The sequence below is a fragment of the Aythya ferina genome, assembly GCF_964211825.1.
Source record: "Aythya ferina genome assembly, chromosome: 29".
Lineage (NCBI taxonomy): Eukaryota > Metazoa > Chordata > Aves > Anseriformes > Anatidae > Aythya > Aythya ferina.
Window position 1 is genome coordinate 2648014 of NC_140326.1, and position 14802 is coordinate 2662815.

The 14802-nt window shown below is 66.0% G+C and overlaps 2 protein-coding genes and 1 long non-coding RNA gene across 3 annotated transcripts; 1 reads left to right on the forward strand and 2 right to left on the reverse strand.

The window, feature by feature from the left end:
- Window positions 1-857: 857 nt before the first annotated feature.
- SDHC (succinate dehydrogenase complex subunit C) lies at window positions 858-7657 on the reverse strand. The gene is made up of 6 exons (XM_084500894.1): window positions 7602-7657; window positions 5233-5289; window positions 4876-4977; window positions 4231-4292; window positions 2975-3138; window positions 858-1686 (listed from the first exon to the last, which is right to left on the reverse strand). The coding sequence occupies exons 1-6, from the start codon at window positions 7619-7621 to the stop codon at window positions 1582-1584; spliced, it is 510 nt and encodes a 169-aa protein (XP_084357020.1). The 5' UTR covers window positions 7622-7657; the 3' UTR covers window positions 858-1581.
- A 1007-nt stretch (window positions 7658-8664) lies between these two features.
- Window positions 8665-11467, forward strand: MPZ (myelin protein zero). The gene is given in 7 exon segments (XM_084500276.1): window positions 8665-8889; window positions 9524-9690; window positions 9803-10016; window positions 10107-10242; window positions 10380-10440; window positions 10557-10658; window positions 10662-11467. Coding segments are annotated over 7 exon segments (933 nt in total). The 5' UTR covers window positions 8665-8825; the 3' UTR covers window positions 10851-11467.
- Window positions 11468-13048: 1581 nt separating this feature from the next.
- Window positions 13049-14242, reverse strand: LOC311425120. The gene is made up of 3 exons (XR_014686235.1): window positions 13980-14242; window positions 13634-13688; window positions 13049-13133 (listed from the first exon to the last, which is right to left on the reverse strand). It is a non-coding gene; the product is annotated as an uncharacterized lncRNA (long non-coding RNA).
- Window positions 14243-14802: the final 560 nt, after the last annotated feature.

Here is a 14802-nt window from a genome sequence, read left to right on the forward strand (position 1 = left end):
GGTTTCGGGGGCCGTGCCCCCCCCCTGCTGTGTCTCTGCTCAGCCCCTTTATCGGCGCCTCGGCCCTTGGTGTTCCACCTGCTCGGCACCACAAACCCCATTACCCTCGGGTTTCACCCAGTGCCCACCAGCAGGGAACTGGGGGCAGCGGGGACGGATCCTGCGCCGCTGGCAGGAGGGAAATAAATTTGTGAAGCATGGCCCAGAGGCATGGTGAGGGCTGAGCTTCGTTAGCAGCTGGCTCACTGACAGAGCAGCTCATCAGCGAGCACAAGTGGCCACAAAATGAAAGCCGCTCCAGCGACCGCAGGAAGGAATTGGTTGAAAGCTAAAACGCAGCCGTTTTCACCCAGAAAATCGCTCCTGCTGGGGCAGGGAGCTGCGCTGAGAGCGATGTGGCAGTGACAGCAGAGCTTTCTCAGCTGCTCCTCGGCTGCCTCCTGCTAATTAAGGGCTGGTGGCTCCTTATCAGCGCAGATGTTCCCTGTGAATTCGGCGTCTGGCCGGGTGCTGGGCACGGGAAGGGGGCCAAGACCCTCGCTGGGACAGAAAACGGGGCAGAGCTCCCCGCTGCGCCATCCTCTTTTAAGGAAAACCCTGAAAAAGGGCAGATCGGAGCAAAAAAAAACGTGTTCTGCACGCGGGTGTCCCAAACGGACACGGCCCCAGGTAGGAAATTCCTTCCTGCTGGGCTGGCAGCGCGCCGCACCGCAACCCCTCAGCCAAACTCCAAAGTTCAGGCGCTGCACCTGGCTCGGCAAACACAGCCAAGGGCTTGTTTTTTCCATCCTGGCTCCTCTGGAGCCTCAGAGCAATCCCCCCCCTGCTCGTCTGACTCCTCGGTGCAGAGCCCGTGCGAAGGATCAAGGCTGCTTTATTGCAAGGTGGGTGCTGAAGAAGCGCTGAGCCCACAGCCGCCGGCGACACGCCGGGAAAATCAGAGCCCTGCCGGGTGCACCGCTGACGGAGCAACCTCCCCAGGGGAAAACTGGACGTGGCAGGGGCTCCGGAGCCCCAAATCTGGCTGGATTGGGACAATTTCAACGGCAAGGAGCTGGGACGGTGGCAGCCGGGCAGCGCAGGGTGCTGGCGTTGGCAGCGGTGCCCGCTCTCCCTCCCCTGGCACGGGGCTGCCCTCAATGCCGACGGTTGTCCTGCGCCGAGCCTACACGCGGGCTGCCGGCCTCCCCGAGCCCACTCGGAGCCGCAGGGACACAGATCCCGCATTGTCCCCAGCTCGGGGACAGGGCAGAGAAAAGAAACGCCCTGGAGTTTGCTCGGGTGAAGTCGGGCAGCTCTCAGGAGCGCGACGCCGCGGCCCCGAGCCCCCTCCTCCTGTCCTGTGTCCCCCCCACCCCGTCACAACGAGGCAGGCGGCTGGGCGCAGCGCTTGGTTTGGGCTAAGGAAAAGCAACTCTGATCATCCATCCGCGAGATTTGTGAGCAGGGGAAGCCCCCCCTGCCCCCAAAAGGCTTCTAGTTCTGTCCCCCCTCCCCGCCTCCCTCTCCTCGCGCATCCCCCGGTGGGCCAGGACGGAACAAAGCTTCCAAAAAACGGGAGGCGTCGAGCAGGAGGAGCCTTCACAGGGCCGCGAGGCCCGCCGAGGAGAGCAGGGTCAAGACCAGGACCAGCACCCCGGACTGCTGCACCTGGCTGAGCTTGAAGCCCTTCCCCAGGTCCCACGCCTGCAGGGAGAGAAGAAACAGAGCAGAGTTAAGGCACAGGGACATGGACAGACCCATGAGAGGCACCGCCCTGGTAAAAACTAGCAGAATCACCCCAAAAAACTGCCTGGAGATGATGGGCGATGAACAGGCACAAGCAGCCGTCGCTGCCAGGAACCGGGCAGGGGTCTCCGGGCTGTGCCAGAGGAAGCTGATCCCTCCCCAAATCCCCCCAACCAGCAGCAAAGCTGCCCAGGAGCTGTCCCTAATCCCCCCCAGCTGCAGCACGCCAGCTTTGCTCCAGAAGCAGCAGCTGCTCCCTGCTTGGTGCTCTGCTGCTGACAGAAATGGGTTACGGAGCACGGTGCAGAGCCGAGGCCGTGCTGACATCCCCAGGGCAGAGCCGAGCAGCAGGGGGGCACCCTCAGCCCCCCACGAGCACCTCTGGGAGACCCCAAAAGGCCCCCCGGAGCTGGCAGCCCCCAGGTGCTGCAGACAGGTTCCCATCTCCCACCAGATTTTGGCTGCTGGGTGGCTGAGCAGAGCCATGGAGCCGCCAGCCCGACCCCGCTCCCTGTTTATTCCCGAGCTCAGCAGGGGGCTAACGCTGCTGGGCTCGTTCCCTGCTGCTTTAATTGGCAGCCTCATTTAATTGTGCTGTCAGGGGCCTCAGCACGCCTTCAGCTCACGACGCTCCGAGCCCGGAGCTGCTCACGACCGCTCCGTTTGCAGGAGGCTCGCGTCCCGCTCCGGGTCAGCTGCTCTGGCAATTTGCTCCCCTAAAACCAGAGCGAGTCGGAGCTGCAGAAACCCAGGGTTGTGCAGAAACAGAAACACAGGATTGTGCAGAAACACAAAGCAGCACGTCTGCTGCTCTTCCCAGCAAGGAACCCTCGGCTCTGCGGCTCCCTCTCCTTCATCAAACACAGGAGGCTCGGCTGAGCGGTTCCACTGCAGCCTGGGGCAGACACCACGGGTTACTTTCCGTCACCAGCCCTCTGTGTTGTGTCTTCTGGGCTCGTTAAATAGCTCGGCGTTATTTAGGAGCAGGAGGAGGGGGAGGATAATGAGCAAAGGGGGGGGGGGGGCGCTTCTGCCCGCACGGCCCCGCGGAGCAGGGGATGCTGCAGCTGGCTGCGCCGCCCCGTGAAGCATCAGCGTGGCGCTGCTCTTTGCGATTTAAATGGACCCCAAAATAGCTCAGAGGTGATTAATTCTCGTTCCCAAGGGCACCTTTCCCAGCCTGCGCGCCCGGAGCTCCCGCAGCAGCAGCAGCTTCCCCTCCCTCAGCCCCCGGGAGCCCGCTCACCAGGTGCCGGATCCCGTTCCAGGTGTGGTAGGAGAGGGGGAAAGCCAGGGCGAATTTCGCGGAGTAGATGAGAGCAGGGCCCAGGCTGAGCGATTTCACCACGGCCAGGTAGTGGGGAAACTGCTCCGGGAGCAGCAGGGCAGCCAGGCTGAAGAGGGAGACGCCTGCAGGAGACAAAGCCCGTGGGTGAGCCAGTGAGCCCTCAGACAGAGCCAGGCACGCAGCAAAAACCTTGGTGGAACCCCAAGACCCCAAAAGAGGAGCCCCAGGCTCAGGAGCTGTGCTCGGGAGCAGCTCTGCACCCATTTTTTTCCTACACTTAAGAGCAGCTCCAGACGAATCTGCCTGGCCACAAACCCCACACAGCAAGGGATGCTCCTGCTGGTCACACACGACCTCGGCGTCCCTGATTTGGGGAGAGGGCCTGAACCAAACCATCAGCACAAGCTGGGGGGCAGGAGGGGCAGATGCTGAACAGACAGCGTGCTGCGAGGGGCCGTGCTGGCTGCAGGACCCACGGCGCCTCCCCCTCCTCATTTCCAGGCCAGGAGGGTTTGCTGCAGGTGCTGCAGCGATCGCAGCGAGCTCAATAGCTGCTGATTGCAGCGCCGCTCGGCTGAGGCCGGCGCGAGGCAAGCAGCTGCTTCCCTCCTCAGGAAGGCAGCCCTCCCGTAATTACAGCCCTCGAGAGAGGAGCTGAAAGCTTCCCCCTCCTCAGCAGAAAGCGATTCTCCTCCATGCTCCATCGGCGCGGAAAGCGATGGCTTCCCACCCCGGCAGGGGCTGACAAAAGGCCCCTTTGTGCGGCACCAGAAAGGGCAGCAGCAGCTCGGGCTGCTGCCAGGGACTTGTGCCACGGGGCCAGGCACGTCCCCAGCTCCCGGGGACAAAACCCCAAACCCTGCGCCGTGGATGGAGGCTTCGGCACCCACAAGTGTCTCTGAAGGTGCTGAAGAGAGGGGCTGAGATCTGGAGCAGCTTTTGCAGCCTGGGGGAGCTCGGGAAGGAAAATCAGGGATGGGGGCACCCAGGTCACAACGCCACGAAGGCTCTGAGGGGTTTTAAACACCGGGGAGCATCGGGGCTGGAGGCAGCGCAGCACGAGGAGATCCAGGCAGGGATAAACGGGGAGAAAACCCGCTGCTGGAGCCAGAGATGGAACTGGAGACGAGGGGGAGAAAGCCACAGCACGACTCCCAAAAACCCAGAGGGATCTGCCCTCGTGCTGGGTGGGGGCGGGTCGGGGACGCACGCACCTAAGCTGAGCGCGACGCCGGTGCCGCGGTGGGTGATGGACATCGCCATGGGCAGGGACCACCTGAAAAAATAGAAACAAATCCAGCTCATCAGCAGAACGGGGCACCAGGGGGGTGAGAGGAGCAGGGAGGAAGCGGGGCCCGCCCGTTCCTAGAGAGCTCGGGGCGGCCGGGCAGGCGGGCCTGCACTCGGAGCTATTCCAGGAATCCGGCCCCAGCGAGAGGGGGGAGCCGGGGGAATTTGCAGAGGCAGCTTGGGAATGGCAAAGGGCGCTGGCACGGCCTGGGGAAGGGCTCGAGGAGAGCTCCAAGGGGGTGGAACAGGAGGCTGAGAAGGGTTTTGGGGACAGCGGGGCTTGGGGTGGGCACCCGGACCCGGAGCTAAGCGAGGGAATGTGGAAAAGTGACAGAAGCAGCCCCAAAAAAAACATCCTCCCCCCAGCGAGGGAGAGGCACGGCTCTGGGGGGGAGGGAAAACCCATCCTCAGTGCCTCACGTGAATAAAATTGAGTTTTAACAACCCCACGGGGTACCTGGGGGTGTGCCACCCCCCCAGCTAGCCCAAAGTGCCAGAGGAAATGCACGCAGGGGCCGGGGCTGCCCCCAAAATCAGAGCCCGGGGGTGTCCCCGCGCGTGGCCCTTACTTGTAGATGGTGACGTGAGGGGACAGGGGCCGGCTGGACTTGGTGTTCTTCTCCCAGAAGCGAGCCATCTCCTCCTTGGCCGTCGTGGCCATCGGGACAACACTGCGAAGAGAAGAGGGGACAGGCGGTGAGGGGGGGGACCCAACAGCAGGGGGGCACCCCCACCCTTTATTTACCCCCTAAAGAGGCCGCCTGCTGCCGGTGTGATGTGCTAAATGCCCGACCACCACACAGCAGGGATCGGGCAGTTATTAAGAGGATAGAAAACACACGTGCCCCACGCTTCAGCCACGATCCCTCGGAGCAGAATTTAATCCCGTTACCCCCCCGGCCCCCCCGTTAAGCCCTCGCACTCACTGTCGCACGGGGAAGCTGGGGCCGAGCCGAGCCAGCAGGCACCGCCGCCCGACGCACCTGTAGGAGAGGAGGGGAGGGTTTGTGAGAGCCCAAACAACGCCTGGGAACGGCAGCAACGTGGGGCTGGGGAGGGAATTCACCACTTTGGGGGGTTTGTGCCTTAAAATCAGCCCCAAGGCACGAGATCTGGGCTGTTCCTCAACCTCTGAGCCCTTACCCTGAGCCCTCACAACCTCTGAGCTCTCACTCTGAGCTCTCAGAGCCTCCAGACCCTGCCCGCGGGTTCGTTCTTTATGACACCCTGTAATTAGCCTCAGGGTAATTAGCCTCACCAGCTCATTTGTCCGCCCTGATCTCAGCCCGGCGCTCGCTCTCCCTCCAGCAATCAGCAGGGCGGGGGGGGGGACACATAGCCCTGGAAACCCACCCGGGGGGCTCCATGGAAGGCCCACTTGAGGCCCTTAATTAACCTCCCAGCTTAATTAATTAATTAATCTCCCTGGTTAATTAATTAATTAAATAACCTCCCAGACCACAGCAGCATCTCGCAGTGCTTCGTTAGCAGCCAGGGGTTAACGAAGCTCCCGAGGACGGGGCTGGGAGAACAGCTGGGGGCAGCTCCCGGCCAGGAGGGAGCAGAAAACAAAGGCCAGGCCCAGTCCTGGGAAAACCCAAATCCCACGAGTTTTTGTTTCAGGAACAGCCTCGGTATGGCCCCACACCAATACCCACTGAAAACCTTCCTGGGCACAGCCCTGAGTTCATCGAACCCCCCCCCAAAACCTCACTGCAGGGGGAGGAAGCGGCGGCAGCCGAGCAGATCCGAGCCCCCCACCCAGCCCCTCATCACCCCCAGGGGACCCCTGGAAATTAAAAAAAAAAACAAAAAACAAAAAAAAAACAGAAAGCTCCAGGAGCCCCCCCGGCTGCTCCCCAGGGCAGGCAGGGCGCGGGTTTGTAGCAAACTGGGGCTGTTTCTCCCCAAAATCCCACCGCCACCTCCCCGCACAGCTCAGCCAGGCCAGGGGGGAGCAGCCCCGAGCCCCTCCCCACTCCCAGGGAGGGAGAGGAGGTGACTAATTAATCCGTGCCCTCAGGCTATTAATTATTGAGGCGCTTCTCACGCCCTCTGCGGCCTCAGGAGCCGCTCAGCGCCGCGGTGCTGGCAGAGCTCAGGCCCCAGACCACAACACCCAGCCCCATGCCCCCCCAGGAGCTCCCCATCCCCTCGGCACCATTTCCATGTGTTTTTTTTTTGTTTGTTTGTTTTTTAAGATTTGAAGCCTCCTTTCCTTCCACATCGCTGAGAAATGCAGGTTTCCCTAAAAAAAATAAACCCACGAGCCCTCAAGCGGCCACCCACAGACCTGAGGTCGCCCACACTGGCAGGAGGTGACAGGAGGGGACACCGGGAGCCATCGGGGACCCCAAAATTTCAGGGTTTTCTCCCTCAAAACCTCGGCTGTCAAGGAGCAGCAGCTCCAGGCCACATCAGCAAAAGCTGTCAGGATTTCTCCATAAAAATCGCTCGGATTTTGCCACAAAAGAGGCGAACAAGAGGTGATCAAAGATGCTTTTTTCGGCTGCCGGGCAGACGCAGGCAGCAGGGGAAGGCTTCAAAGCCAGGAGCTGCTTTGGCCTCGTGTCCCGAGCCCAGGCTGTGATCACGCCGGGGAGCTCTGATTTTCAGCAATCCGCCCCAAAAAAGCTTCCCCTAAAAGCCCAACGGCCACAAAGAGCCCACGTGAAGGGGACAAAACGCCCCAAATCCCGCTCCAAAGGTGCCACCACGGAGCCAAACGTCCACAAAAGGCAGCAAAAATAAAACTTTAAAGGAGCGAAGGCGAAGAGGAGCAGAACGGCGTCAGCAAAGCCTTTTCTGCAGCAAAACCCGCCGATTTTACCAATTTTACCAATATTTGGGTTTGTCTTGGCCAGGCAAACCCTGGCCCCAAGCTCCCTGCCCGCAGACCCGTGCCCCGTTTCCCACCGCTTCCCAGTGCCTGCGTCCCACTGGTCCCAGTTCCGCCCCCCCCCCCTCCAACCCCCCCCCAAAGGCTGTCACGGCCCCGGTACCGGCAGGCGGGGGGGGGGCACGGAGCCAGCACCCGGTGCCCCCCCCTCTACGAGGGGCTTCCAAGCGCTCCCGGGGCTCCGTGACCACGGCCTCGGGGGCCTCACCCCCCCCGCCCCGGGCACCCCCCCCCCCCGGGTACCGGAGCCCCCCCCCCCCGGTGCTGCCTCTCAGCCCCCGCCCGCACCGGGCTGGGACCAGGCCCGGGGCCAGCCCTTAACGGGCACGGGGGAGGTTTGGGGGGGCATGGGGACACCGGGGGGGGCCTGGGGGGACCCCGGGGGGCGGGAGTCACCTCAACGCCAGCGCCGCCATCTTGAAGCGTCCGCAAAGCGGAAGCGGCGGTGACGCACTTCCGCCCCCTCCCGGTGCCCCCCCCCCCCCCTCCCGTCCCCCCCTCCCGGTGTTCCCGGGGCTGGGCCCGGTCCCGGCGGTGCCCCCTCGGGCACCCAAAGTCCCGCAAAGCGCTGTTCTCGCCCCAAAATGGAGCCCTGATGGAGGGGGGGGGGGTCCCCGGGGGGCACGGGGCCGGGAGGGACACGGGGGGGACACGGGGACAAAGAGGGGGACAAGGGGACACGGGGGGGGACACAGGAGGGGACACGGGGGGAGGACACGGCCCCAGCGCCACCCCCACACCCCGGTCCCTGCACCCCAAAATCTCGTCCGTGTGTCTGTCCCCGCACTGTCCGTCCTGCGGGGACCAGGCACAGTCAGACGTGGCCGTGGGACGGGGGGGGACACGGGGACAGGACAGGGGGGGACACGGGTGGGGACATGGGACACAGCCCCCATCGCTGGCCCCGCGTCCTGGCCCCAAATCGCCTCGAAGCTCGTCCGTGTGTCTGTCCCCAAGGGGACTGGGAGGCCCAGAGCCAGCTGTGGTGGTGGGACAGGAGGGGACATGAGAGGGACACGGGAGGGGACACGGAGGGGACACGATCCCCAGCGCCATCCCCAATTCCTTGTCCCTGCCCCAAAAAGCCCGTCCGTGTGTCTGTCCCCACACCGCCCATCCCATGGGGACCTGGAGGCCTGGGGCCACCACGGGACAGGAGGGGACATGGATGGGACACGGGAGGGGACACAGGAGGGGACACAGGAGGGACACAGCCCCTGTCCCCATCCCCAGACCCCCACCAACCCCATCCGTCTGTCCGTCCCCCCCCTGTCCGTGCGTCCCCTCCGTCCCCAGCCACATTCCTGCCCGGCCGCCTCCGCCACGGGCCGAGAATGCGGCGGCACAAAGGCCGCAGTGTGCCCGGCCCCCCGCCCGCCGCGTGCCTTCCCCTCCTCGCCCAACGCCGAACAAAATGTCCCCTGTGTGTCCCCCCCCCCCCTCCCGACGTGTCCCGCACCCCGCCGCCCCGGCTGCCCGGCGCCCATTGGGCCCGCCGGTGGCACCGTTCGCCGCCGCTGGCTCTTAAACCTCGGCACCCGCCCGCCCGGCACCCTCCGGCCCCGCGTCCCGCCAGCCCTCCATGAGGCTCGGAGCCGGCCGGTGACAGCAGCCGCCACCATGTCGCAAGGTGCCGGGGACAACTGGAGCCTCCTGGTCCTCGCCGGGCTCCTCGCCGGGCTGGGTAAGCGGGGACAGGCGGGGGGGGGATACGCGGACGGTGCTTTGGTGTCACCGGTGGCCGTGTCCATGGGGGTGCCACCGGGGTGCCACCGGGGTGCCACCATCCCCTGGTTACCATCATGGTGCTGTGGTGAGGACAACCCCAGCATCGGTGTCTGTGTCCATTGGGGTGCCACCGGGGTGCCACCAGGGTGCCACTGTCCCCCGGTCACCGTCACGGCACTGTGAGCACAGCCCCAGCACCGGTGTCTGTGTCCATGGGGGTGCCACTGGAGTGCCACCGGGGTGCCACTGTCCCCCGGTCACCGTCATGGCACTGTGAGGACAGCCCCAGCACCGGTGGCCATGTCCACGGGGGTGCCACCGTCCTCTGGTCACCGTCACCGCCCCGGTCGCCTCCACGGGGATGAGAAATGGGCACTGGCAGAGGGGGTCCAGCACCCCCCCATGACCCCCACCAGCCCTTGTGCACCCTCCGTGGCCAACAAAAGCCCTTTGGTGGCAACCGGGGACTTGGCACGGGGGTGCAGAGAAGCCACGGGGGTCATCCCCCCCCCCTCCCCAGCCCCGGGGACGGGTACCGGCACCGTGCCGGTGTCCCCCGCGGTGCTGAGGGCTCTGTGCCCCCCCCCCAGGGCTGGTTCCCACGTCGGCCATCCACGTGTACACGCCGCGGGAGGTGTACGGCACCGTGGGCTCCCGCGTCATCCTGTCCTGCAGCTTCTGGTCCAGCGAGTGGATCTCCGAGGACATCTCCATCACCTGGCACTTCCAGGCCGAGGGCTCCCGCGACAGCATCTCCGTAAGCACCCCCTCCAGGACGGGTTCCCCGGGGGGGTCCCCGCTGCGCCCAGAGCCCCCGCGACCCTCTCCGTGTGTCCTCCCCCCTTCCTCCTTTTCTCCACCCTCCCCAGATATTTCACTACGCCAAGGGGCAGCCCTACATCGATGACGTGGGCACCTTCAAGGAGCGCATGGACTGGGTGGGCAACCCCAGGCGCAAGGACGGCTCCATCCTCATCCGCAACCTGGACTACACCGACAACGGCACCTTCACCTGCGACGTCAAGAACCCCCCCGACATCGTGGGCAAATCCTCCCAGGTCACGCTCTACGTCCTCGAGAAAGGTACGGGGCGCCCGGTGTCCCCTCCCTTTACACCCTGCCCTGATCCCCCACAGGGGGGGGGACGCTGACGGGGTGCCGGTGCCCCCGCAGTGCCCACCCGTTACGGCGTCGTGCTGGGCTCCATCATCGGCGGCGCCCTGCTGCTGGTGCTGCTGGTGGTGGCCCTCGTCTACCTCGTGCGCTACTGCTGGCTCCGCAGGCAGGCGGTGCTGCAGCGGCGGCTCAGGTGAGACCCGACCCCGATTTGGGGTAAAAAACACCCCAAAACGGCTCTGTGGGGGCTGCTGACCCATCAGAGCTGCCTTTTTTTATTATTATTATTATTTTTTTTTATTTTTTTCTCGCTTTCCTGCCCCGTTTTAGTGCCATGGAGAAGGGGAAGCTGCAGCGATCGGCCAAGGACGCGTCCAAGCGCAGCCGCCAGGTGAGCACCCAGAGGGGGGGGGTTAAACACACGGCAGGGATTTGGGGGATTTCCAGCTTTTTGGGGTGTTGGGGAGCAAAAAGGGGGGCGACGGTGACGCCGCCCCCTCCCCGCAGGCCCCCGTCCTCTACGCCATGCTGGACCACAGCCGCAGCACCAAGGCGGCGAGCGAGAAGAAAGCCAAGGGAGCCCCGGGCGAGTCCCGCAAGGACAAGAAATAGCGGTTAGCGGGCAGGGAAGGTGCCGCGGCGGCGGCGGGGGGTGACACCGGGGCCCCCCGCGCCCCCAAAGTGGTGATGACCATCGAGATGGAGCTGCGGGGGGAGACCCCCGAGGCCACCCCCTCGCCGAGCAGGGGCGGCCTCGGCAGCGCCCTGCGGAACATCCTCAAGCCCAACTCGGACAAGTGACGCCCGCCGCGGGGCCGGGGACCCGGCGAGGAGCGGGGTGTGGTGGCCTCGTCCCGGGTCCCCCGCTTTCGGGGACGCCCCCGCGGCCTCCCCCCCCCCAGCCCCGAAGCCCCCTCCATCGGCACCTTCCTCTGCGCAACCGCTGCCCTCGCCCGGCCCCGGGCTCCGATGTAATTTTTTTTTTTCTTGGAATCACGCAATTTTTTGGGTCCCCCACCCGGGCTGGCTCGGTCCCCACCCCCCCCTCCTCCTCCTCCTCGGGGACCTGCCACCCCATCCCCATCCTCCACCCACCCCCACCCCCTAAAAAAAAAACCCAAACACCACAAAACAGCCCCCGGGAGGGTTTCTCCATCCCCACCGTTGCCCCTTTTCTGGCCGTTTTCTCGTCTCTCCCCGCGACCGAGCCCAAATGACGTCGTGGGGTGGCCCCCGCCCCGTCCCCTCCGTCCCCGCACCCCATTAACCCTCCCGCCCCGTAACCCCCCCGGCCCCCCCCCGGTGCCGGCCGAAGCCTCGGGGAGGAGGAGAGGCGGTGGCCGTGCTGGAGGAGCCGCCGGCGTCCTTTTGGGTTTTTCTATGCCCCGTCCCCGTCCCCGTCCCCACGGCGCCGTTAATAAAACTCACATCTCCTGGAGCCCGGCGTCACCTCGAGGTCACGGGGGCTGGGGGGGTTTTGGGGGGGTCAGGGGTGTTGTTGGGGGGGCTGAGGACTCGCAAACTCATCACACGGAGCCCCCCACTGCTCCTACAGGGCGCCGCCGCCGTGCCTCAGTTTCCCCAAGTGCAAAGCGATGGCACCCATGGGTGTCTCCCACCCCCCCGCCCCAAAAATCGGCTGGGGGGGGCTGTCCCCAAGGGCTCCCACCCATCGTGGGTGCGTTAATTAAAGCTCACCCCTAACGAAGCGGCTAAACTTGGGGGCGCGCAGCCCCCAGGGATGGCTGTGGGGCGGGTGGGGGTCGCTATGGGGTGGGGGGGGTCACTGGGGGGGCCATCCTCCCTGTCTATGGGTGACCTGGCAGGGATTGTCATCACCCCCCACTTCTGGGGGGGCTCAGTGCCAGCCCCCCACCGAAGCCCCACATTTGGGCACGGTGCCGGGGGCCGCGGCTGCCCCATGCCCGGATCTGACCCCCCCCAGCCTGAAGAACCGAGTGCCCCCCCCCTCCCCGGCGGGTCTATAATTGGCTTTGCCCTAATAAGTCTGCAGAGCGAGCGGGGGGCGGCCCCCAGCCCCTTGGGGCATCCCCTGCGCTTGGCCACCGCCGGTGTTTTTCTTTCCAGAGCTATTTCTGCTCCCCCGGCGCCCCCCCGGCCCCCTGGCACCGGGCACCAAAGGGACTGGGACCAGAGAAATTGCCCCCCCCCGGGGCTTGGGAAGGATTTTAAGCCCCCCCCCAAGGAGCCCCCCCCAAATCCTGGGGGCACCTTTCCAGCCCCTGCCTGGTGAACTCCGTCTGCGCGTCCCCAGGGTGGGGACAGCCCAGGGACATGGGTGGATAAGGGGGGGGCTTTTTGGGGTCCCCCCCAAAAAAAAACCAGGCACCTGGGCCCCCCCAGGCAGCGGCACATCCCCAATTCCCCCCCCAAAAGACCACGCACCCGTTCCTCTTCTCCCACTGCTTTATTCTTTACAGATGCTCCGAGCCCCCCCCCGGTGACACGGTGTGGGGGGGGGACACAGGACAGGGGACGGTGACAGAGCACAGGGAGGGGGCAGTGCAGGGACAGGGAGCCCCCCCAGTGTGGGGGGAGCCCCAAATTTTCCCCTGGTGGCCTTCAACAAGACCCGTGTCCCCCCCCCCACAAAACCCCGGGGGGGTCCCTCGGGGGTCCCTCGCTCAGGGGACACGGCCCCAGCGCATCCCAGCAGCCAGCGCCACCACGGACTGGGGAAACTGGGGCTGCCCCGGGGAAAAGGGGCATTAACACGCCACCCCCTCGCATCCCCCCCCCCCCCCAAATTGACCCCACAGCTCCAGGGTGGGCGAGGGGTGGGGAGGGGCCGAGCCCCCCCCCTCCAGCACCGCTCGCTGAGGACGGGGCAGCCCCGGCACAGGGCAGGACGGGGCCGTGCTCGCGGGCACGACCGGGGGCCCAAAACGGGCAGGGGGGCCCGGGGGCCCCCCCCCGGAGCCCCTCAGGGTCCCGACTCTTTCTTCCTCTTCTGGAAGCGGCGAAATTTCCCCTGGATGGCGAGCGCGGCTCTCTCCGTCTCGGGGGCGCTCAGGTCGATGTCGATCTCCTCCTCCTCCTCCTCCCCTTTTTTGGGGTCTTTGGCTGGGTGGGGGGCAAAGGGGGGGCTGCTCCGCTCACAGCCCCGCGCCCCCTCCCCACATTCACCCAGGGTGCACCCCACAGCCCCCCCCTTGCTGCGCAGGATACCCCAAAGCCCCCCCAGCAGCACGCCCACCTGGCACGGGGGGCACCCCACAACCCTGGGGGGCACCCAGGGGTGCGCCCCACGACCCCCTCCCAGCACCCAGGTGAGGCAGGAGGCACCCATGGGTGCACCCCATGACCCCCATCCAGCATGAGAATGACCCCCAAAACCCTGCTGGCACCCAGGGGGGGTCCCCAACCCTCCCCACAGGGCTGTCCCCAAACACATCCAGGTCCCCCCCCCCCAGTTTTTGGGGACACAAACCCCAGGGGTGGGGGCAGCCACGCAGCAGCACCCCGGGGTGTCACAAGGGGGGGGTGACAGCGGTGACACGGGCGACAGGACCCCCCAAAAGGGGGCAGGGGGTGTCCCCAGCACCCCGGGGGGGGGGGCTCACCTTTCTCCTGCCCACCGGGGGCCTCCGCCGAGCTCGGGGACTCATCGGGGCTGCGCTGCTGAGAGGGGGGGGGGGAAAACGGGGGTGACACCGGGACCGAGACCCCCGGGGTGCCCCCCCCGGGACATCCCCGTGCTGAGAAGGGTGTGGGGGGCTCCTTCCCTCCCCGTTTCCCCCCCCCCAAGCTTTTATTCTCCATCTTCCGCGGATGGCACCGGGGATGGGCACCGGGTCCCGGTCCCTCGGGGTCCCGGTCCCGGTGTCCCGGTTCCTCGAGGTCCTTTGGGGTCTTTCGGGGTCCCCCGGTGTCCCCTGGGGTCCCTCGGGGTCCCGGTCCCGGTCTCACCTCGCTCATGTCCTCGCCGCCGCCGCCGCTCCCGGTGCGCGCCCCCCCCCGCGCTCCGCCGCCGCTTTTATCGGGGCGCGGCTGATTGACAGCCCCGGGCAGCCAATGGGGGCAAGGGGGCGGGCTCTCCCCCCCCCCTTTATCCTCACCTGCCCCCCCACCCCGTGTCTCGACACCGTGGGGGGGGACGGGGACAGGGATGGGGATGGGGACACCGCTGCCCCCCCCCCCCCCCATGCTGGGGACCCGTCCGTGGGGGTCACCGGTGGCAGCAGGGCCACCCCCCCGCTGCCAGCGCCACCCCTGGCACCCATGGGTGCTCCCTGCCTGGGTCCCTGTCCCTGTGGTTGTCCCCTTCGTGTCCCCGTGGTTGTCTTCTGGTTGTCCCCTCCGTGCCAGCCTGGCCCCAAGTTTGTCCCCTCCCTGTCCCCTCCATGCCAGCTGTCCCCTACCTGTCCCCAGGCTTGTCCCCATGCCTGCCTGGCCCCATTTTTGTCCCCATACTTGTCCCCTCTGTGTCCTCTCCATGCCAGCCTGTCCCCACGTTTGTCCCTTCCTTGTCCCTTCCATGTCAGCCTGTCCCCAACCCCGTCCCCATGCTCATCCCCTCCTTGTCCCCATGCCAGCCTGTCCCCATTTTTGTCCCCTCCGTGTCCCCTCCATGCCAGCTCGTCCCCACACCTGTCCCCACGCTTGTCCCCGGTGCCACCAGTCCCCACGCGCCGCCCGTCCCCACCCGTGTCCCCACGTGCCACCCGTCCCCGCCTGTCCCTCACGTGCCCCCAGTCCCCGCCTGCCCCCCGCGTGCCGCCCGTCCCCGCCT